Source organism: Pelodiscus sinensis, chromosome 9, assembly GCF_049634645.1.
Source record: "Pelodiscus sinensis isolate JC-2024 chromosome 9, ASM4963464v1, whole genome shotgun sequence".
NCBI lineage: Eukaryota > Metazoa > Chordata > Testudines > Trionychidae > Pelodiscus > Pelodiscus sinensis.
This window is the reverse complement of record NC_134719.1, coordinates 34927680-34949916: the sequence shown is the minus strand read 5'-3', so window position 1 is coordinate 34949916 and position 22237 is coordinate 34927680. Positions and strand designations below refer to the sequence as shown.

Below are 22237 nucleotides of genomic sequence, written 5' to 3'. Positions count from 1 at the left end.
GAGCACCCACTTTGGCACTGCCCCCGCCTGCCCAGCCCAGGGCTCCACACAACACCGCTGGCAGCATCGGCCTGGCACGCTACATCTGACCTAGAGATTTTGACTGTCACTTTAGCCCTGAAAAGCTGGACATGCAGGCTTTAAACAAATGAACCTGTTCGTTTTACAAACATGCAAATATTGCAAATGGTGAGAATATTCTTCCTGGAAGGAGTCCCCAGGGCAAAACTGAGATATTGTTTGCAAGTATATAATTAGCCAACTGAGCAGGAATGTCAAGGCACATTGTCACAAACCGCTCACCAGTCAAAATGGAAGCAGTGCTTAACAATATTCTATATAACATTGCAAAGGCAGTGAAAAGTGACTATTCAAATTAAATATAAAAACCATTTATAAAAACACATCAGAATTTTATTGCTTGAAGAATACAGCATAAGAAAAAAAAGCACAAGAACGTCCAAAGAAAAGGTCACAAGGAACCAAACATCCTATCCCATACATACCAGATGCAGTAAAATGTTAACCTGAATTCTGCATCAGAAAAAACAAGTGTGAAATACCTAATTTTGTTTACTTAAAAGAAAAATGACTCATTAAAATAGAAAGTGTAAGGTGTTATAATACAAATTAGAAAAGCCAACACTGCACATTAACATTGTTTCACTAGACTAGATTTACTACCTTTGGTACGTAAGTGTTAACAGAAAACCACTTAGTCAAATCTTGTCCAACATATTTCATGAAAATTTTCAACTTAACAGTCAAACTAATTTTTACTTTCAACCATCACTGCACAGATGCATTTAGAAAATGTGCAAGTGTATTAGATACTTAACCTCACGCTTCTAAGATTGAAATCAAAAGGCCCTGGGCAATCGTTGAGCTGAATATATGCCAACTGTACCTTGGTCATATCTCTACTTAACATAGGCACACTGTTTTCTGTTTACTTCACTATGTAAACAGATTGCTGCACCCACAGCTCTTATTCAAAAATATTTCACCAGAGAAACTTGTCAAGATCACACTAAGAAGTTTTTTTTTGTTTTAAAGAAAAGAATGCATTCTTACACAGCTATTTAATCAGACCATCTGTACTAGTATACAAGTGGCTTTTCCATTCTGTTGGAAACAAGAGTACTCGAATAAAGGCCAAAATTTCTTCTTTAAACATTAAAATTCTATAATGGATACAACTGTGCTCTAACAAAGAACAGCTGCCCATCCATTTATATAAACAGAATTTTCAAAGTCAACCTCACAAAAAGACTTTTCTCTTTCCTGATCCATATGGTGCTGATTACTCATAGGGCATCTTTTCCTAACTAAATTGGACAGAATCCTTTGTACCTACTAATCTGTTTGAATGTTATTGTTTCACAAGGTAGCTGAGGAATTCATTGGTAAACTAGTCTGGAAAACGTTAACATTATGCTGACAATAACTAATCAGGGTTAAATAAAAATCCCTCTTTTACTGAAAGCATGTTCATTAGCTTCAACTTGTGCCTTTTTAGGCTTGAACATTTAATAATTCCCAGTTAAGTCAATGGAACCAACACAATTCTGTTTCACCAAGTTCCAGCTTTACATTTGAACAATATGAACATGTCTGAACTACGCAATACCATCAACAACAGTTAACATTAAATTGGAGTGAAAGAATAAGAATTATTAGCGCTCTACACTGGGCAGTCTTTGAAATGAAATATCCATTTGGTTCAGGACTCTTCACATATGTCATAATAAAATCATGGGTTTATTTTTTCACCCCCTATACAAAAAATGACAGAATTTCTACAGGTCCTATTAAACATACCTATTCCTAGCTTAGTGAAAACTATCCTTTCAAATTTGTAATAAATGTGGTATTTGAGCACATATAATATTTATTGCCATATATATATATCCTCATTTTAAAAAAGACAAAGAATTCAGACTTTACTGTGCTGACCTCTTTGCTTTTTTCATTACATATTTAAGTGTCTACTGAACCACTCCCACCCCCAAAAAAACAATTAAAAATTATCTATGTAAGATTTTATAGTTTAGTTAAAAGGGAAGAGAAATGCAAATATGGATTTAGAGCTTCTGTATAAATCTCACTATTTTATAAACTTGTTTATTTTAACACTGTTATTGATCAAATAAATGACGCACTGCTATCTAAAATTTCCATATACACCATTAAAAATCCAAAGTTGATATGATATTGAACCTTAATCTCTTAAGAGTTCAAAAACATTTTTTTACATGGACAACTCACAACAGCAGACATCCCTAGAATACCAATGGCCAGTCCAAGATGCATACAAAATTACAGGTAAGCATTCATTTCACTGTTTTCATTGTGCAGGAAAGATATTTCTCAGTAGAAATAGAAACTCAGTTGGTGAATTTCAGATATCATCTTCATCATCTTCATCCTGAGAGGACCCTGCCTGATTGGATGCACTGGCTGACGCAGCAGCAAGTTGTGCTTGTTGGGCTGCTTGTTGCATCTGTAGCCATTCCTGTTGGGCCAGTTCTGCTTGTTGCTGTCTAGCCTGAAGACATAAAAACGAAACTGTTAACAAAACCCAAGTCTTTGTAAGGAATTACTACCAAACTGGCAAAGATTACATTAGTGGTCTAGCAGAGGCAGGTGCAAAGTAGAAGATTTATACACAAAAATAATTACTGTACATAAACGGTGTTCAACACACTGCAATGCTTTGTACTGATATTAAGGTTTAGCTATTATTTCCCTCTAATCCATAACCTAAACTCCTTACTACTGTAACAGTACATTTTTTGTGGTATTGCTATAAACTATTTTTATGGTTTGCTGTACAACTACAGCCATCATTTGGAGCATTTATGCTCAAAAATCCAGAGGTTAGGGTTCATAAAAAAGTACTTGGAAAAAACTCAATTTTGGAGGTTGCACACAGTTAGAGCAGCACCATTTTCAAATGAAAAATGAATAATTTTGCCAAGTGGCTAGAAATGCAACAATGAACAATTCCCTCTACCTCTTACCCACATTGCCCCAGAAATACTGACCAGGAATTCCAGGATTTAAGGAAGAAATTATTAAAATGGGAGTTCTAATTAAAGAAATTTTCATCTTAAAGACAGTGCAGACAGATTAGGATGGTCCTAATACTTCCCATGTTTAGAAACCAATTCACTCTGAACATTCATGTGTTACTTGTGACCTAAAACAAGGCATGAAATCCAATAAGGAAAAATGGAAAGTGAGGAAAGTGAAACATGGACAATATGTTATAGTTTGAAAGTGTGAGAACTAGAGAAGTGATGTAACAATATTTCTCTAATATCAGGCCTAGCCTTTTCTGTAGCTAAATTCAGTCCTAACCTCCATCTCTCACTTCTATTTGGCTTCCTTCTGAAATAAGAGTATAAAAGTTTTCCCCAGCTCCAAAAAATTACTTGTTTTTATTACATAAATTCCAGGAATGTTAAATATCGTTTCTGTGGATGAATTTTCCTGATTCTCAGACATATATTGTGAGTTCATCTTCCTCATTTAAAGGAGAGGGGATATTTGATAGGAAGTCTCTTAAATTATTGTTAGTACTGAACTGAAGTTGAGAGTATAAAAAGTACAAAGTAAAGAGTTTGATTAGTGGACTTCTCTCCCCCTTCAACTGTCAGCTTTCACTTTCTTGCGATGTCATAATTTTTCTAGTACTTTAATCTCTACAGTTGCCTCCAGGATAGTTTAAACTACTATTGGGCATTTCCCCCCTCTTTATAGGAAATTTTAAACGTTATGTGCACACTTCGATTCATTTTGAAATGTCCATAACTTGACTATCAGGCAGAAATTTTCTGAACCTTCTTTTTACCTAAGGATGGTATTTTGCAACATTTCAACAGACAACTTAGTCGGTCAAAAATGAATACAAAAAGATACTGTCCCCATTCGAAGAGTTGTGACAGTTCGTTGAAGAGCTCAAGTACAAATGTGCTGGATTTTTTTTTTTTAAAGTTGATGTTTGCAAATAAAACAATCCTCACTAAGAAGAAGCTTTAAGTGTTTACGTTATGCACTCACCAGGGTTTGAAAGAGAATCACTTTATTCACAGTCAATACTTTGATACACGTTTAGCCCTTTTACATGGTGTTCTAAAGAAACAAAGGCAACACCTACATACATTAGTAGAGGATATGCATGTATAAGATATACATTCAATGTGACAGTGGTCCATAAGTGTTAATAGCTCTACAGCAGTTTCTCTTAACTTTTCTGATACCAGGGACCAACTTGCTGCCTTCCTAAACTGTCATGAAGATCTCATGGAACCAAAAACACTGCTCCACAGGATAGTGCATTTTCTGCTGAATAGATAATTGTGGTGGCACCTAATATTGCCAAATTATACAACCACCATTCCCCATCCTTTTTCTTTTGAAAATTCTGGAAACTACATAAAGTTGCATAGCTAAGAACTCAGTCAGGAACTCAGCCAAAATTAAGATGTCCTCAAACTTAAATCTGCTCCCTCATGCCATAATGTAGCATGCCAGTCTTTAACGGCTCATGTCTCTTCTCAAATATTACCACACTCAATTTTTCCTATCAACTTCAACTTAACATTAACAAATGAGGACACTTCTTGATTTGGATTTATTCATTAAGTTACCTTTGTACATAAACAAAAAATAGGGCCCTGATCTTACTAATACTTATGCGCATGCATAATTTCTCAGATATACAGATGAATATTTTAAGTGTGATTGTCATGTAAGCAGTCAGTATTCCTTCTGTATAGAACCACTAGTAAATTGTGGAACATTAATAGGAATAATCACATGCATGAATTGTGCACATGCATAAGTATTTGCAGGACTAGAGTGCAAGTACAGCACTTGTTCCAACAATACTACTTTGATATACAGTTGAATAAAATGCACTGTTTTAGAATCGCAGAGATATTTGCATATTATCAAAGAAGGAACATTTTAAGTTTCATTTATTGACTGAATACACAGACTAATAGTGACTTGCATGTACTGACAATATTAGAATGCATTTTTATTAATTGCTAATAAATAAAAAACTAAATCCATACCTTTAGAGGCCAGTGTCTAGATTAGACAATTTAAAATTAGGTAAAAAAACCAGGGCTAAATTGAGAACACCTCTTTACATGTAGTTTCAGTTAACTGTTTTAATTTCCTGTTTATATTGCTCTGAGTAATATCCCAATCTCACCCACCTTTATGGCTTTTGACCTGTATAGAGTACAGTTTTATTAAAGTTATCCACATTAAACTTCATTGCATTAAACATAAAAGAACATAAAAAACTTAATGAACAAACCCATTTGGTATAAAACCAAACACTGCTTCTGCAGCAGTCGCATTGGCTTTTTTAATGTTACCACAAGGTTGGGAGGGGAGGAGAGAGGGAATATTTGTTAATTTGTCACAATATACACCACTATGTGTGTTAGCCATTTGATAAATTTTTAAACCTGGTGAAAACTTCAACTGTCTCCTCATCTAGTTAGCTATAATGTACGTGGCACTTTACAACAAACAAATAAAAAATTTTTTGTTTGTGGGACCACATGAATTTCAGCAAGGTCAGAGAGAAGCAGGTTGCAACTAAGATGTGAGATCACCAGACTGAATAAATATTTTCACTTATGGAACAGGAAGAAAAAGACAGATGAACTTTTAAAATCATGTAAAAGACAAAAAGCAATATGATTTGCATATGGCCTGGATATGAGAAGTGCAAGAGGGAAGAATTGCAGATGATTGCCGAATTACAAGTCTTGCAGAATAGCAGTGGTGCCAGTTACAGAATGGGAGAAGAGAGGATGGTTTTGGTCTTAGCCAGTCACACCTGAGTTGTCCTGTAAACCATCTCAGAGGAAGTGCTGGAAGGAAAAGCTGAGATGAAGGATCTTGTCTCGTGTTAGGACAAGCACAGAGAAATATATTTGAATTATCTTAGAATTCCTAAATAAATCAACATCATTAGACAGTGACAGTCAAGAGTAAAGGGAAAACAGCTGGGGAGACAGGCTAGATATTAATAAAAATGTTCTAGTTAGAAGAGCAGTTTAGCTCTGGTCTAACGTATCCTTAGAAACCACCAAGGACAGGGATTTCCCAATCTCTCTTATAAACTAGAGAGTCTCAACTTTGGAAGCTCCGGGGGCCACAATGATCCTCACAGCACATGCTTAGGGCTGCAACTTAAGTGTGGTTGCATATACATGCAAATATATATGAAAATACATGCAAATAGCTTCTTTCACACTGATAGGCATGAATACAAAGATTAAGGCAAGACTACACAACACACAGGGCCCATTTAAGTCAGTTCTGCTGATATTAACAAAATGCATTATTTATCCGATTTCCACCCATACAACACTTTTAATGAGCAATGACAGTCAAGGAATGTAGCTACTAAAACACATATCAACAGAAGACCATTATATTGACTACTTTTTTGTTTTGGCTTCTACCCGCAGGCCATGTGTTGAGCCCCGTGTAACCCAAACCACACCATGGGCCGCAAACAAACAGGTTGTGGGCCGCATGTGGCCCATGGGCCATGTGTGGAGTAGCCCTGGGTCAGACAAACGTTTTTGAAATGGCCCATGTATAGGTGAGCCTGCCGCAGCACAAGAGGATGTCAAAGTCTCTTTCGGCACTACATTTCTAGGATTACAATTTACAGATTTTGATATTTTTCTAAAATATCAGTTGTCATTCCCCTTTATCTGTATAACTGGACTAAATACAATATGGTAGTACAGATAAAGGAATATAAAAATTAGTTGAAGTAACTTTTTTAAAAAAGAACGGTTACTTACCTGTAACTGTTGTTCTTCGAGAGGTGTTGCTCATGTCCATTCGAATTAGGTGACTTCCAAGCCAACCCCAATTCAAGGAGGAGGGGTCGGAGCAGTCAGAAACAGAAGTCCACAAAAAGTTGAACAACCCAAACAAATTTATTCAATCAAGCGAACACAGAAAAACTGTATAAAGTGCAATGTGACACTGATAAACCAAACATACTTACAATACAGAGCTGAGGACTGCAGAGCCCACCCCTGCATCTTCCCTGGCCTGTTGCGCCAGCGCGTAGTGCGCCGTAAAGGTATGGAGTGACGACCATGTGACTGCCCTGCAGATTTCAGTGCTTGGAACCTGCGCCCCTAAAGCTACAGAGGACGCCTGCGCCCTGGTAGAGTGTGCTGTAACCCGGGGCGGGACCTTCCCGGCAAGGGCATAACATTCCCTGATGCACCCTGCAACCCAGTTGGACAACCTCTGGGTTGAAATGGGGAGCCCTTTCACCCTGTCCGCCACAGCAATAAACAGCTGCTGAGATCTGCGAAAGGGTTTGGTCCTATCAATATAAAAAGCTAGTGCAAGCCTAGCATCCAGGGAATGGAGCACCTGCTCCTTGGGGGAGGCATGGGGTTTTGGAAAGAAACCCGGGAGGTAAATTTCTTGGGACAAATGGAATGGTGACACCACTTTGGGAAGAAAAGCTGGATGGGGGCGGAGCCTCAAGTTATTGTCAGAGAACGCCAGGTAGGGTGGATTTATATTCAATGTCCTCAATTCGGAAACCCTGCGAGCCGGCGTAATGGCCACAATGAATGCAACATTCAAGGAGAGGTGCTTCAAAGAACACGTGGCCAGCAGCTCAAAGGGGGCGCGACATAAGTCTAAACAACATGAGGTTGAGGTCCCAAGCGGGGAGAGGGGGGTCTAACTGAGGGATACAATTTATCCAAACCTGTAAGGAACCTTTTGACCACAGGGTCAGAGAACAGAGAAACTCCTGCTGAACCAACATGGAAGGCGGAGAGAGATGCCACATGGACTTTGATAGAAGAGATAGAGAGGCCACTAGACCTAAGTTCAAAAAGACAGTCCAGAATGGACGGGACAGGAGCACAGGACGGGTGCACTCCCCTTCGGGATGCCCAAGATGAGAAGGCCGCCATTTGGCAGCGTACGACCATCTGGTTGAAGGTTTCCTACTACTTAGGAGCACCATCTGTACCTCTTGGGAACATTCCCTTTCATGTTGGTTCAACCATGGATAAACCAGGCCATTAGGTATAGAGTCTTGATATTCGGTTGAACCATGGTCCCCCTGTCCCACGGTTGGGTCAAGAGATTCCGGGCTGGTGGGAGCATTATAGGCTCCTTGGTGAGCATGTCCACCAGTATGGGGAACCAGAATTGTCTGGGCCACCTGGGGGCTATCAGGATGACCGTGGACCCAAAGGTCTTGACCCTGGTCAGAACCCTGGGAATTAGGGGGAATGGGGGGAAAGCATAAAGGATGCCTGCCAGCCACGTAACCATCATGGCATCCCCCCAGGAGTGTTCCCCTAGCCCCAACAGGGAGCAGTAACTCTGACACTTGGTTTTGCCGAGGCAAATAGGTCTAGTAGGGGATAGCCCCACCTGCGGAAGATCTGACGAAGGACTGAGTCCTTGAGAGACCACTCGTGGGCTCCGAAGGACCTGCTCAGAGCATCGGCCAGCAAATTTTTGCACCCTGGCAGGTACTCTGCCTGCAAAGCGATGTTGTGCTGTACACACAGTTCCCAGAGGCTCAGGGCCTCGCGACAGAGGGGAGGCGACCGGGCACCCCCCTGCCTGTTGATGTAAAATACAGCTGCCGCATTGTCCAGACGGACTAGAACAGAGTGGCGAGAGAGCTTCGACAGGAAGGTCTCACGCTCTCCTGACTGCCCTGAGCTCCCGTACATTTATGTGCAGAGCGCACTCTGCAGGTGACCACAGACCCTGGGTCCTGCAGCACCCCAGGTGTGCGCCCCAACCCAGGTCCCAGGCATCCGTGACCAGAGTGAGCAAGGGAGGAGGTACAGAGAAGGGGATGCCGCTGCACACCACAGACTCCTGAGTTTACCATTGCAGCGAAACTATTACCTCCGGGGGCACCGTAAGAACCGTGTCCCAGAGGCCCCTGGATTGGCGGAATGCCATTGCCAGCCAAGCCTGCAGAGGTCTGAGCCTCACCCGAGCATGGCATACCACGTACGTGCATGCTGCTATGTGCCCCAGCAACCTTGAGCAGACCCGGGCGGTCATTATAGAGGACCGAGTTAATTCGGAGACAAGCTCCACTATGGCCAGGAACCTGGCCCTGAGGAGAAGCGCCCTCGCTAACCTGGCGTCGAGGAGGGCACCCACGAATTCAAGGTGCTGAGAGGGGGTCAACGATGACTTTTCCTCATTCAAGCATGAGTCCCAGCCTTACGAAAAGGGCCCTTGTGAGGGACACGTGGGCCTCTACTTGTTCATAGGAACGACTACGAATTAGCCAGTCGTTCAGGTAGGGGAACACGTGCACTCCTGATCTGCGGAGGAACGCCGCCATGACTGCCATGCACTTTGTAAAAACCCTGGGTACTGTAGAAAGGCCAAATGGGAACACAGTAAACTGGAAGTGGCACCGGGAGACAATGAAACAGAGGAATCTCCTGCGGCAGGGTCTTATCGCCACATGGAAGTAAGCATCCCTGAGATTGAGAGTGGCGTACTAGTCTCCTAACTGTAGAACCGGAATGACAGAAGCCAGGGTCACCATTCTGAATTTGGATTTTACGATCGCTTTGTTGAGGTCCCTTAGATCTAAGATGGGATGGACCCCGCCCTTGGATGTGGGAACTAAGAAATATCGGGAGTAAAAACCCTTGCCCTCCACGTGTGATGGAACCCTCTCTACCGCTACCTTTTGGAGGAGTGCCAGTACCTCCTGGCAAAGGGTGCCTTCGTGAGAGGTGTCCCTGAAAAGGGATGGGAAAGGAGGGTTGGAAGGGGGTGAGCCCAGAAAAGGGATGGTATAGCCACTCCTGACTATGTTTAGGACCCAAGCATCGTTTGTGATTTTTGCCCAGGCTTGAGCAAACCGGGATAACCTGGCCCCAAATGGGGGGCCAGGGTGGGAGGCTGGTGCGCAACTCTCTGGGAGCTGGTCAAAACGGTTGTTTGTGCTGTTGGGAGGGACGTTGACCAACCCCACGGGGGTTGTCTCCTCTCGGGCGACGCCTACGCCCCCTTGAGGCCGAAGGGCCCGCAGCCGCCCCCGTACTCCCACCGGAAGCACGAGGACGGCGTCTCCAGTATTCCCCACGGGGGATCTGGGACTGCGGTCTCCCCTGCTGTCTGTAGGGCAGCTGACGACGCTGAGGAGCTGGTGTGTGGATCCCCAAGGACCGAAGGGTAGACCTCGTGTCCTTAAGCATACGGACCCAGACACTTCAGATACACACACCCTCGAGTCTGTATGCCCCGAGAATAACACCTTGCTCTCGAAAGGCAGATCTTGGATAGTAGACTGGACATCAGGAGATATTCCAGACACTTGCAGCCAGGCACCACGGCGCATGACCACACCTGACGCCATGGTGCGGGCTGCAGAGTCAACCGCGTCCAGGGAAGCCTGGAGGTCTGTACGGGCGATGGCCTTACCCTCAGAGGTCATGGCCGCAAACTCCTGACGGGACTCGGCAGGGAGCTTATCCTTGAACTTATCCATGGCCTGCCAGGTATTAAAAGCATAACGACTTAGCATCGCTTGCTGAATAGCAATGCAGAGTTGCACCCCACCAGTGGTGTACACTTTCCGGCCCATTAAGTCAAGGCGCTTGGGCTCTCTAGCTTTAGGGGACGGCCCCCACTGGGGGAGCTTTTCCCTGTGGGCCGCTGCCTGGACAACCAAGGACCCAGGGACAGGCTGGGAGTACAAGTGCTCGTGCCCCGACTGGGGAACATAGTAGCGCCTCTCGACACCCTTTAAGGTACGGGTCAGGGTCGCTGGTGTTTGCCACAGGACATTGGTAATTTTTGCCACCGTTTTATTAAGTGGCAAAGCCAAAGGGGCAGGCGTGTCATCTGAAAGAATATCAATCATCGGGTCCGTGTCCTCCACGATTGCCTCCACCGGAACACCCAGGTGGGAAGTCAGACGCTGGAGTAGCTCCTGATGCGCTCGGGCATCCATAGTAGGCAGCGCTGGTGCAGGATCCGCCAGGGCTTCATCAGGAGACTATGATGACCATGACTCCTGTATCGATGCCAGATCTACCGCAGGAGCCACGTGCGGTACCGGTTGGACATACAGCACCGCTTGCGGGCATGTTTCCAGCACCGAGGCCTGTGCCTGTGCCGCAAGGTCTGATGTAGGCGGCCTCTGGGGGGAAGGAGGAGGTCGTGACAACGACGCCGATGGTTGCTTTCGGCGACCCGAAGCATTCGACATGACAGAGGGGGGCACGGGCCCCTGCCACTGGTGGCAAGCCCACGGTGTCCAGAAAGGCCATTGCGGATGAGGCGGCCAAGTCTGCTGCACCCGTGAATGATCACGTCGGTGCCGGGAATGGGATCTATGGGCCAAAGAGGTTCCTGAGGATCCCGACCTGAGGGATGTCGCATCGGAATCCGACGAATAATCGGACTCTGGCCAGGGAGGCTCTGATGAGGAGTGATCTGTAACCGACAGAGGGGCAAACCTAGCCATGGACTCGGGCTTGCCAGCATGTACACGGTGGGGGGGGCCGGTGCCGGTGCGACCGGTGCTGGTACGACCGGTGCCGTTGGAGGTGGCTGTTGCAGCATCGGGAGAACAGGAGGTTGTTGTGGCACTGGGGGAGCCGAAGCATGCTGCGGTACCGGGGGGACAGATGGCTGTTGCGGCACAGGGGGACCTAGGCCCGGTGCCGAAAGCGGTGTTGGCGCCAAAAGAGGTGCTGGGAGGCCCAGTCCCGGTGCCAATTGCATCTCTGGCGCGGAGCATAACGGTGCCGAGACGAACCCCGAAGAGGACGACATCACCGTCGGCTGGGGCACCGGCAAGGTCCACATGGCTGGTGCCGGTGCTTACGACGGTGTCAAGACGTGCGTCGGTGCTGAAGAGCCCGGTGCCGACGATTGGAGGCACAGTCCCGGAAAGGTACTCTGAGCCAGCATCAAAGGTGACGGTGCCGCAGACGTTGCCACAAGGCTAGGGTGGTACGGCACCGGTGCAGCCAAACGGAGCCGGGAGAGAACCCAACACCGAGGTAGGTCGAGCCCAGTCAGGTGCTGAGCGTCGAGAACTGCATCGATGCCGAAACAAGCAGTACTGGTCCCACCGGGGACGGTCCCGACACATAAGTAGCCTGAGCCTGCCGGTCATGCTGGTGCGGAGGCGAAGCCCGAGCCAACACGGCCTCTGGTGTAGGCAACCTCAACCCTTCCGCCTCAACTAACGACAGAAGGGAGGTGGTGAGACTGATGAGGTCCTGCGCCGCCTCAAAAGTGTCCAGCGTGGACAGGCGGTGCGGGGGCAATTGCCCTGGGCTAGAGGGGCGTTCCGTTCGCTTACGCCGCATCGCAGAGAATGTGTGCACTGGTGAGTTGGCACCACGGTGCAGAGCCGGTGTGGTTTTCCGAGACGGGGACTTCCCACGGGACTCTCTTGCCCTCTTCGATGCTGGAGAGTGAGACCGTTGCTGGGTTCTCGACGCCGAGGTCTGGGGCTGAGGCAGGGCATCCCGCGTGGACGACGTTGTGCACGGCAGGGGGGCCAGTCGGTGCCGTCTCCATGAGGAGAAGTTTTAGTGAGTGGCTTGAAAGATTTACAGATCTTACAGGCGTCTGTAAGGTGGCTCTCACCCAGACACTTCAGATAGCTGTCGTGTGGGTCTCCTTTGGGCATCAACTTTGCGCAGACAGCGCACGCCTTGAAGCCTTGCGGCCCTGGCATTCCTCACCCCTGAAGGGGAAGGAAGAACAAAGAACAAAGTAGACACTAACTACCTAACTAATTGAACTATCTACAATGCTAAGAGAAACGGGAACTATTAACTAAGCTAAGAGAGACGCGCTCCAACGACCGTCACGGGTGGTAAGAAGGAACTGAGGTGGGGCAGCGCATTAAATCAGGAAGTATCTAGTTCATTCAACCTCACTGATAGATTTTTCTTTGTTTGTTTTTCTTTTTTCAATTAACAGGAAAAAAATATCACATTAGATATCTTGGTCAGAAATATTGCCTCACTCACCTTTGCAAATAACTCCTGTTGCTGCCTTAGAAGTTCTTCTTCAGGAATGCCAAGATTTTCCAAACGAGAACTGGCCTTTCTTCTTTTTAGTGCTACTGTTTTGCACTCTTGTAAGACTTCTTTTACCTCACTGATATAGGAGCCAAAACCCAAACTTTCTAGTGCTGGAAAAAAAGAAAACATGTTGCTTAATTAGCATATCAAGAAAGTGTCCAAGATACAAATTTGTCCTGTTCTATAGATTCCTTACTTACAGCGACCTACAACAATTTTTTATTGCACCTTTTGCTCTACTGTCGTGAATAAAGGTCTAAGACAGATATTTTCAATCTGGAGGGCACAGAGATCATTTGGGAGGTGAGCGGTGTTGTCAGGTAGCAGGGGCTTAGGGTGGGAGCACCCCACCTCCACCAAATCACTTCGATGAGCCACCAAGCCTCTCGGTTAGTGTCAATAGGCACTGATGCTTGATGATTTCCACTTCTGGCAGCCTGTGGGTTCACTGCTGGCTCTGCCCCCCAAAACTGTTACATGTGCCGCCTCCCCCCCACCACCACCCTGAAACACAGGGGGCAGGTATTGTGTCTATATCTATCTTAATTTGGGCAGCACAACCCAAAATTGTAACTCGCAGGCAGTGGGGTGTTGTCAGCTCCCAAAGTCTAAACACGTCTGGCCTAAATCATTTTCCTTCTCCCCTCCTGCACCAAAATGCACTCTCTTAAATCTTCAGACTTGAGACTATCAGATGAACTCTTCCCTGGTTTTACTGGAAGACTTCTTGGAGCTCTCAGAGGCATATCATACTTTACCTGAAGCATCAAGGATTGAATCTTTAAAGACATCCTCTTTCTTAAGTATTAATTACACTAAATTAAATAGGTATTTAACAAGTGATTTTAAACAAGATTAAAAATACTTTCTCTCAACTGTTCTGAACTTCAGTCTCTTGTAAGGCTATAAATTTCCACTTCAACATTCATCAGTAGCTCCCCTCACCTTAACTCAAACTGAAAACTATGACACAGAATACAATAATTCTTGGACACAGCAGACAGCTTTGTTTAGACAACTGGTTCACTGACAGCATTTGTACTGACAATTTTCTTTCTTGGGTGATCATGCCTATAATATAGTTTTATCCTTATTCTGTTTTAACCTTAAATCAAACTCTCCTGGTAGAGGCACAGTACCAAACAATAACTCACAAAACCCCTCAAGTTTTATGTACATCAATTGTAATAATGTTCTGAAATTCATCTCTTAACTCATCTCCTGCCATTAGCTAAGGAGCTATGACATATCCGTCAGGCAAATATTCAGCATCATTCCATAAGTCAATTTTCAATTCTCATAAAACAACTGACCCACATACACTTAAACATAGTAAATTACTGCTAAACAGTCTTATTAAAAACTCCCTTTCTTCCAAGAAATTTTAGTTTACCTTGGAGAATGAATTTACAAAACTTTTACTCAAAAAAGAACACAACATAGAACAGCCTAATTTGTTCCAACTGGAGCTAACTGCTTAAGGGACTGCAGGTAATGTATGTTACCTGATCTCAATGTCACTCCACAGAGACACTAAAAAAATATTTTTTAAAAGATGATCAACTCAAGTAGGAACATGAAGACATCCTTTTGTATGAATAATGGTTTAGTGATCATTATATCCACAATAACTCATATTTGCTTTCCTCTAGTGGTAGCACTGATTACAGAAAAAAATATCTATACACTAATACAGGCAGTCCCCGGGTTACGTACAAGATAGGGACTATAGGTTTGTTCTTAAGTTGAATTTGTATGTAAGTTGGAACTGGCTCCAGAGTCAGCTGCTGCCACTGAAACTGACCAGGGGCTGACTACAGGAAGCGGGAGGCAGAGTTGCTCTGCCCCCAGCTTCCTGGAATCAGCCTGATCAGTTTCAACAGCTGCTGAATCTGGAGCCTGGGACAGAACAGCTGGGGCGCTGCCCGGTAGGTTCCCACAGGACCAACCCGGCAGCACCCCAGCTGCTCTACCCGAGGCGTCCTGCAACAAAAGCCTGGTCTGCTGGGGGGGGGGGCACTAGCTGCGCCCCCTCCCCCCTCAGCAGACCAGGGAGACCCGAGCAAAGCCGCACAGGAGGAGGGACCCCGCTGCCCGTGCGGCTTTGCCCCTGTCTCCCTGGGGTGCTGGGGGGGTCCATCAAAGCCGCTGGACCCCCCCCAGCAGACCAGGGACACCCGAGCAAAGCCGCCGCCTGGGCAGCTTTGCTCGTTGGCCCGGGAGCAAAGCCGCCCAAGCAGCGGGACCCCCGCCGCCTGGGTAGCTTTGCTCCTGTCCCCCTGGTCTGCTGGGGGGGTCCAGCTGCTTTGCTGGACCCCCCCAGCAGACCAGGGAGACCGGGAGAAGCTTTTCTCACCCCAGAGGACACGGGCGGCGACCTGCCACCCGTGAGCTCGAGGGCGAGAAAAGCCCCGTTCGTAAGTGCAGACCTGACGTAAGTCGGGTCCGCGTAAGTCGGGGACTGCCTGTAGTCAAATCCCTTTGATAAGAGAACTGTCAAAGATAATACAATTTTTAGGCACAGCAAGATTATTCAGTCCTTTCAATCATTACCATTCCATCTGGTAGCATAGCTGTGACCTAATCATGTTTATAACAACAGTCTCCACAAAACACACTACAGGGTTAGATGGATAACATCAAGAAACAATTGTAACCAGATTCATAAAAATGAGTGATCCTGTAGCACCTTAGAGACTAACTAAAATATATAGAATCATGAGCTTTCGTGTGTGATCATATTTTGGTTAGTCTTTAAGGTGCCACAGGACTACTTATTTTTAAAGTTACAAACTAACATGGGCCCCTTTCAGATTCATAAAAAGATAGGAACAAACTTGTCTACAATAAGCTTTGACACATGCTTTAAAGTAGTTTGAACTAATGGAAAAAAGGATTCAGGATACACTAGTTTCCAATGTTGTTCAGATAGACACTGAAAATAGCACAAAAGCTACACAAATACTTTGAAGAACTTGCCTCCTGTACTACAGAGAGCATCTCCCCTTAGATTACTAAATTGGTCTGCAGTCATAGGCTCCCTAAAGACTCTTCAATGCTATTAGATGCTCAAAGAGCAGTTGTAACAAACAATCATCTGTTACTTGCCAGAAAGTTATACCCCATCCTAACAGAGATTTGTCAGTGAATTCTATGGTTAAATATTGCTCTGCATATCTAGCAATTAAGTCAAACCCAGAAAAAGCTTCCTCTGGTACAAAACACATTTGCTTAACAAAGGCCCACCAGCCCAGCATTCTGCTCTCAGTCTCTACTCTGGATCATAGTCTGTCTTGGTACTCAAAGCCCTCAAAGGGACTGGTCCAAGCTACCTGCAAGATTTGGTCTTAGTTCCATGACCATATATAACAACATTCCCCCCAAAACAAAGAAATAGTGAGGAGTGAGCTTGGGAGTGAGATACATGGACCAGCTGCAGGGAATGATCTTAGATTTGATGAGAAGAATTACTATGGACCTCTCCATGAAACAAAAAAGGTAACACTAATTTCTTCAATTTACTGAGGGAAATCGTAGTTCATCACACACAAAAAAGATCTCAGATTAATTAAACTAGGAAGATAAATTATCTGGTTTTAATATACTTTGGAAGCACTACAAAACTACTATGATAATGGCCACAAGTACAAGGATAAATAGACCCTAGTTTGAATATTTAAAAAAAGAAAAAAAAATCAGAGGAAGAGGTTTGGCTCTTCCATCACCATTCACAAAATGTTTAAAAACTAATTTAAAACAGTTAATTTAATAAGGCAAATGTGTCTATTTCTTTAAGCAAAATATTTTATTAAAATGAAAATTATAAAAATAGAATCTGTCACAATTTATGCTCTAGTTATTGTGCACATTTCACTAATATTAGATAATGAAAATCCATAAAGACAGTCTTCCTTTTGTTTGTCAGACTCACTTTTAAATTGGCCGTATTTAGTTGACAGTATCTTTCATCTACATCTATTTTAAACATTTACAATCTGTTTTCAAAATTGGTTTTAAAGTCTATTGTAGAAAAGACCAACTGACATACCAGTATTACTTTATCACTGACAAATATTTTCTGATTAACTTAATGGCACAACCTTCAACAGCTTTGTTATTACTATTTACACATATAGATATCAGCTCTCTGATCTGTTTTGTTTACTTTAACTATTACAGATTTAATGTAGACAAAAGAACACACCTTTGATTTACCAGATGTCTTAGTTTCAGAGCCAAGCAAACAGGTCTGAATTTTTATTTCTCGCAAATTTCTATAAATCACTAGTTTTTAAGATATGAGTGCATTAATTTTCATTTACTGCTTTTAGTATTTGTATTACACTAGCACCTACAGTCCCAACCAAAACTGAAGTCCCATTGTGCTAGACACCACACAAACAGGGAGAGACAGGGTACAGCTATACACTTTGAAGAAAGCCTCTGAGCACAGGCTGACAGAACTGGGTTAGTGAACTTCACTTTAATGCTCTAAAATCAGCAGTATATACAGCTCTTTAAAAGCTGCATCTCAAGCTGAAGCCCGGGTTCTGAAGCCCATTTTGATTTTCCAAAGAAACCTTGACTCCCATTATGAAAAACTATGCAACCAAGATGGGACAAATAACATGCATGAGTGTTTAATTTTGTAATACCAGTTTTGGTTTCAGTATTCATTTTGTGACCTCATGCTTCTCGTGGATGGTATAGGTTGAACCTCTCTAATCTGTCACTCTCTGGTCCAGCAACATCCGATTTCAGTTATCTAGATGTTCACTTATCATGGGCGTGGCCAAGTTTCCCACAATCCCATAAGGTTTGTTTACAGCCACCAGTCCTAGCTCTCCATGTTCTGTGCTGTTAGTTAGCTCTAATTTATCTCTAAATGTCTTCTAAGAGCCTAGCAGGCAGTGAAAGTATTGCTAGACAATATTGACCTCCTGTGATCTGGCAAATTCTCTGGTTCGACACTGGTTAGGTGCAGGATGAGAGAGGTTCAATCTGTAAATACATTAGAATCCTTAGATCCAATGGAGGCCACTTAAAACATACCGCAACGAACTTCTAAGAAGGATTTAAACAGAAAGAACCTAATAAAAAATGATTCAACTATGAAAAGTATGATTATGTAGCAATGCACAAAATGTTCCTTGAACCAAATAAGTATCTTTCAGAAAATGCAGACCTAACCGAGCGAAGCCAACAAAAAAAAAGCATTAACTACGGCAGGGAAAATTAGTAGGGATAGGGGATTTTGAGGACCAAATAGTCTAGGTCACACATGGGATGTTGGTGATACTTATCCTAGACCAACTCTTTTCAGGTATTCAGCTGACATAGTGATATGACAAAAAAGGTGGTGCAGATGATAAAATAAGGTCACAAGAACCATACAATATGGACCCAAAATATCTGAAAGAATTTAAGAAAGAATGAAGTGACAGAGCTGCCAATAAAAATATATGTTCTCTCATTCAGTTTAGCTACAATGCTGGTACTCTGGAGAGTAGCAAATTTTTAAAAAGATAGCATGATCTTGGGAATAGGCAACCAGTAAGCTTCATTTAAGTACCAAATAAATGTAAGTGTTAATTATAAAAATCTAGAGGCGTATGATAGAAAGAGCAAACAAACCACAGTTTACTTATAAAAATCTGAGCATATTAGTGAAACATTTCTTTTAGTATGTTGATAATATAGTAGGCAAAGAAGTGACTGAAATTTGAATTTCAAAAAGCTTTTAATAGTCATTGTAGACAACTCAAAGATACTACTCAAAAAAAGCAAAATAAGTTTTAGTATATAAAATGGGATAGAACATATTTAACTCGCATACACCATATAAATCTTAAATAATTTTCTTTAAAATAGTGACATGATTCCTCAAAGCATGAGGGTTAATCTGACAGGAATTAGTACCATATGTATTTGTGAAGGATAATAAGGATAACAATGAAGGTACAAGCAGAATATAAAATACTATGAAAGGAACATCCTCCTTACCACATTTGACCATATAAATGGAAAAACATAAATGTTCATTTAAGAGAATCTGATTAACACTGACAACCTGGAATTCAAGAAGAACTTTATATAAAAAATTATGACTTTGAACACATTAGCAGTTAGTGTGTATAATATATATAACCTGAAAAAAACCTTTTAGGAGACAACACAGTGCAGATATAATCATTTCTTTTCGGCTTTCAATCACATACACATTTTCTGAACATCATTATTAGAAAAATAATCCATTACATGCAAACAAATGGACTAATCAGATGATGTTAGAGTGAAATCTGTACTAAGGACCATTTGTAATAGGCAACAGACTTTCATCACTCAATTATTTCTTCCCACTAACACTGTTTCCAATATAGTTTTGTTCTACTTTTCTTTAACCTAAGAACATGTGCTGATACTTTTGGTGGCATCTTTATCTATTTAACCAGCACATTTCATTTGCAATCACAGTCTGGGTTTTACTTTTTAAATTCTGAGCTTGAAAGTTTTTTTAAAAAATCAATTTTATTGCAATACATCATTTTCTTAAAATATTAACTAAAACAAAAGTTTAGATATGGTTCATATTTTCTTATACTGCTGCTTATGTCATCAAAACTAGGGATGTGAAAGGTTAACAGGTTCCAGTGCTCCAGGCTGGAGCAGTGCCCCACCTGCTGTGGGTAATGGGCTCCTTCATCCCTATGGGGCCCACTGCGGACAGAGGATGCTCCAATCATCTGGGCCAACCCTGGTCTGCGGTTGGCTGGGGGGGTGGTATAATGGCAGGCAGCAGGCCACTTAATCTCAGCCATAGGGGAAGGGGGAAGAGGAGGGACTTAATTGGTTAGCTAGTAAAATGTGAAGTAAACTTCACATTAAACCAGTTAGCCAATTACACAGGATTTTACACCCCCTAATCATAATCAGAACTTCAAAAATCCACTTACATATTGCAAATAGGAAACTTCTTCTTTTCTGCTGAGTGGAGTGAACATACCCCATCACAGTCTGCAGAATCTAATTAACTGAACATTTAGTGATAATTACAAAAACAACTTTCCATGTGATACAGACTAATAGTTAATTGTTTTCCTGACACTGATATTCTACTGCTTATGCCACTGTTCAGGGACCTGCCAAGCAGCTGAGTAAAACTAAAACTCTGGTCACTTTCACTACCATCTCCATTCACAAGTTTGTGGGCAGCAATGAAACTGTGAAGAACTGTGGTAGCTCTCTCAAGTATCTGAATAAAATGAAAATGATTCTTGACAGGAACAGCCCATGTGGCTTACAAGTCATTAGTTTAACTCTTGTTACTACTTGGGAAAGCTGTGAGCAGCAGTATTAAGCACTGATTCTATTCATAGTGAACAAACACCCAAAAATGAAAGCTAGTGAGTATATGCTATTCTGGTCTTCTCCAAAATCAGGAGGCTCAGATCCGGGAGAAAGAGAGAGAAAGCTTTTCCATCCAACAGCCACAGAAGGTAAGACACAACAACCAGAAGAGGGTGCAATGGCATATTTTAAAATGTACACACCTATTACATCAGAAACTGATGCAAAAGATGAAGCCACAAAACAAGACCAGGAGCAGGAGCAGATAGGAATCCCAGTATCTTCCTAGGTGATAGGCTTTTTAGTGCCAAGAGAATGGAACTCACCGCCCATCCCTAACCTTATATACAGCATCAACCTCTGGTTTACAGGTACTTAGTATTTTGTTTCTGTAAGAAACAGGGAAGTAATCTGCACAACCATGCTGCAAAAGTCTCTTTTCACAGGTATGGAAACTGAAGCACTTAAGTGACTCACCCGCAGTAGCACAAGAGAACATGGGCAGGAACTGACAACTCCTGCCTCCTTCACCACAAAAGTAGCCTTCCCATTTGCAATGCAAACTAGTAAGAAATGCCATAAATAATCTTACTCATGTTTTTTTAAAAATGACTTCTGCAGTACTTTTAGAAAAATCAACGTTAGGATCATAGACCTGAGGGAGGGCTCTGTGTTATGTGAAAGCTTGACTTTCTCACCAACAGTTGTTGGCCACATTACAAGTTATCTTACCCACCCTAGCTCGCTATAATCCTAAATTCTACAACATTAAACTAAATGGTCTGTCATCTACCAGATGACTGCCTTCTCTCCTCCCGCGTCCTCCAGGGATCTTACCTTGTATGACGTGCTCTGGGGAAATGGTTTTCTTCTCAGACTTGTTACAGATCTCATTGGCCTCCGAGGAGATGAGGTGGATGAATTCAGTGCAGCAGTTCACCACCAGCTCCCGGGCATCATTAGCCACCCGGACGTTGGGGAGAGTCTCTTTGATCATCTTGTTAATAGCAGCTCTAGGGATGGTGAGGTCGTCGTCGTTTCCCGAGGACGAGGCCATTGTATTTCAGTTCACACTCACTCTCCGAGCCCCTTTGAACTCACTTTTCAGATGCAAAGCAGGGCACGCGCTCTCCCGGCGGGGACCCGCCGCTCAGGGAGCCCCGGGGCGGTGCTGTCGGGGCAAGTGCCCGGGGGGGACACGAGCAGGTGCCGTGAGTCCGAGGACGGGAGCTGAGGGGACCGGACGCCGGGGAGAAGAGAAGGGGTCGGATTCGCGCCCGAAGGCGGGAGAGCGGGGGCCGGCTGCCAGCGCCCCAGAGCCGGTGCCAGGCGCTCGGCGGCAGCCGCGGGAGGCGCTGCCCGGAGTTCAGGGCTCCCTCGGCTACAGCCCCCGCCACATCCTTCACGCGCCGCCGCCGGGTAGCCGGGCCATGCTGGCCGCCGCCGCCGCGTGAAAAGGAGCCGAAGGAAGCCGCCCGGAAAGCCCGCGCCCGGCTCGGCTCGGCTCTGCGCTCACCCAGCGGCGGCCGCTCGCCCAGAACCGCGGCCGGCCGGGAGGGGGAAACGAGCCAACGCGGAGCAAAACCAACGAGCAGGGCCGCTTCCGCCGGAAACCGTTCTCTGACACTTCCGCTTCCGGGACCCCATGCCCCGGGTAGCGGAAACAGGTCGCCACGCTGAGGACCCTCTTCGCTCCGCGCGCCACCTGCCCCGACGGGCTTCGGAATCCGAAGGGGGCGGCCCCAGTTCCGCCTGTGCAGTAGCCT

At 44.1% G+C, this 22237-nt stretch overlaps 1 protein-coding gene across 1 annotated transcript; it reads right to left on the bottom strand.

Annotated features, from left to right (window-relative positions):
• Nucleotides 1-392: 392 nt before the first annotated feature.
• On the bottom strand, nucleotides 393-22047 carry DR1 (down-regulator of transcription 1). Its single transcript, XM_006114174.2, has 3 exons — nucleotides 21309-22047; nucleotides 13071-13234; nucleotides 393-2548 (listed from the first exon to the last, which is right to left on the bottom strand). The coding sequence occupies exons 1-3, from the start codon at nucleotides 21526-21528 to the stop codon at nucleotides 2402-2404; spliced, it is 531 nt and encodes a 176-aa protein (XP_006114236.2). The 5' UTR covers nucleotides 21529-22047; the 3' UTR covers nucleotides 393-2401.
• Nucleotides 22048-22237: the final 190 nt, after the last annotated feature.

What these genes read in the sequence shown, in the direction of transcription:
- DR1 (XM_006114174.2), bottom strand. Translation starts at nt 21,528, where the DNA reads ATGGCCTCGTCCTCGGGAAACGACGACGACCTCACCATCCCTAGAGCT. An exon ending in CCCAGAGCACGTCATACAAG is followed by an intron (nt 13,235 to 21,308) that starts GTAAGATCCCTG and finishes CTTTTTTTCCAG; the next exon opens with CACTAGAAAGTTTGGGTTTT. An exon ending in AACAGGAGTTATTTGCAAAG is followed by an intron (nt 2,549 to 13,070) that starts GTGAGTGAGGCA and finishes TTATGTCTTCAG; the next exon opens with GCTAGACAGCAACAAGCAGA.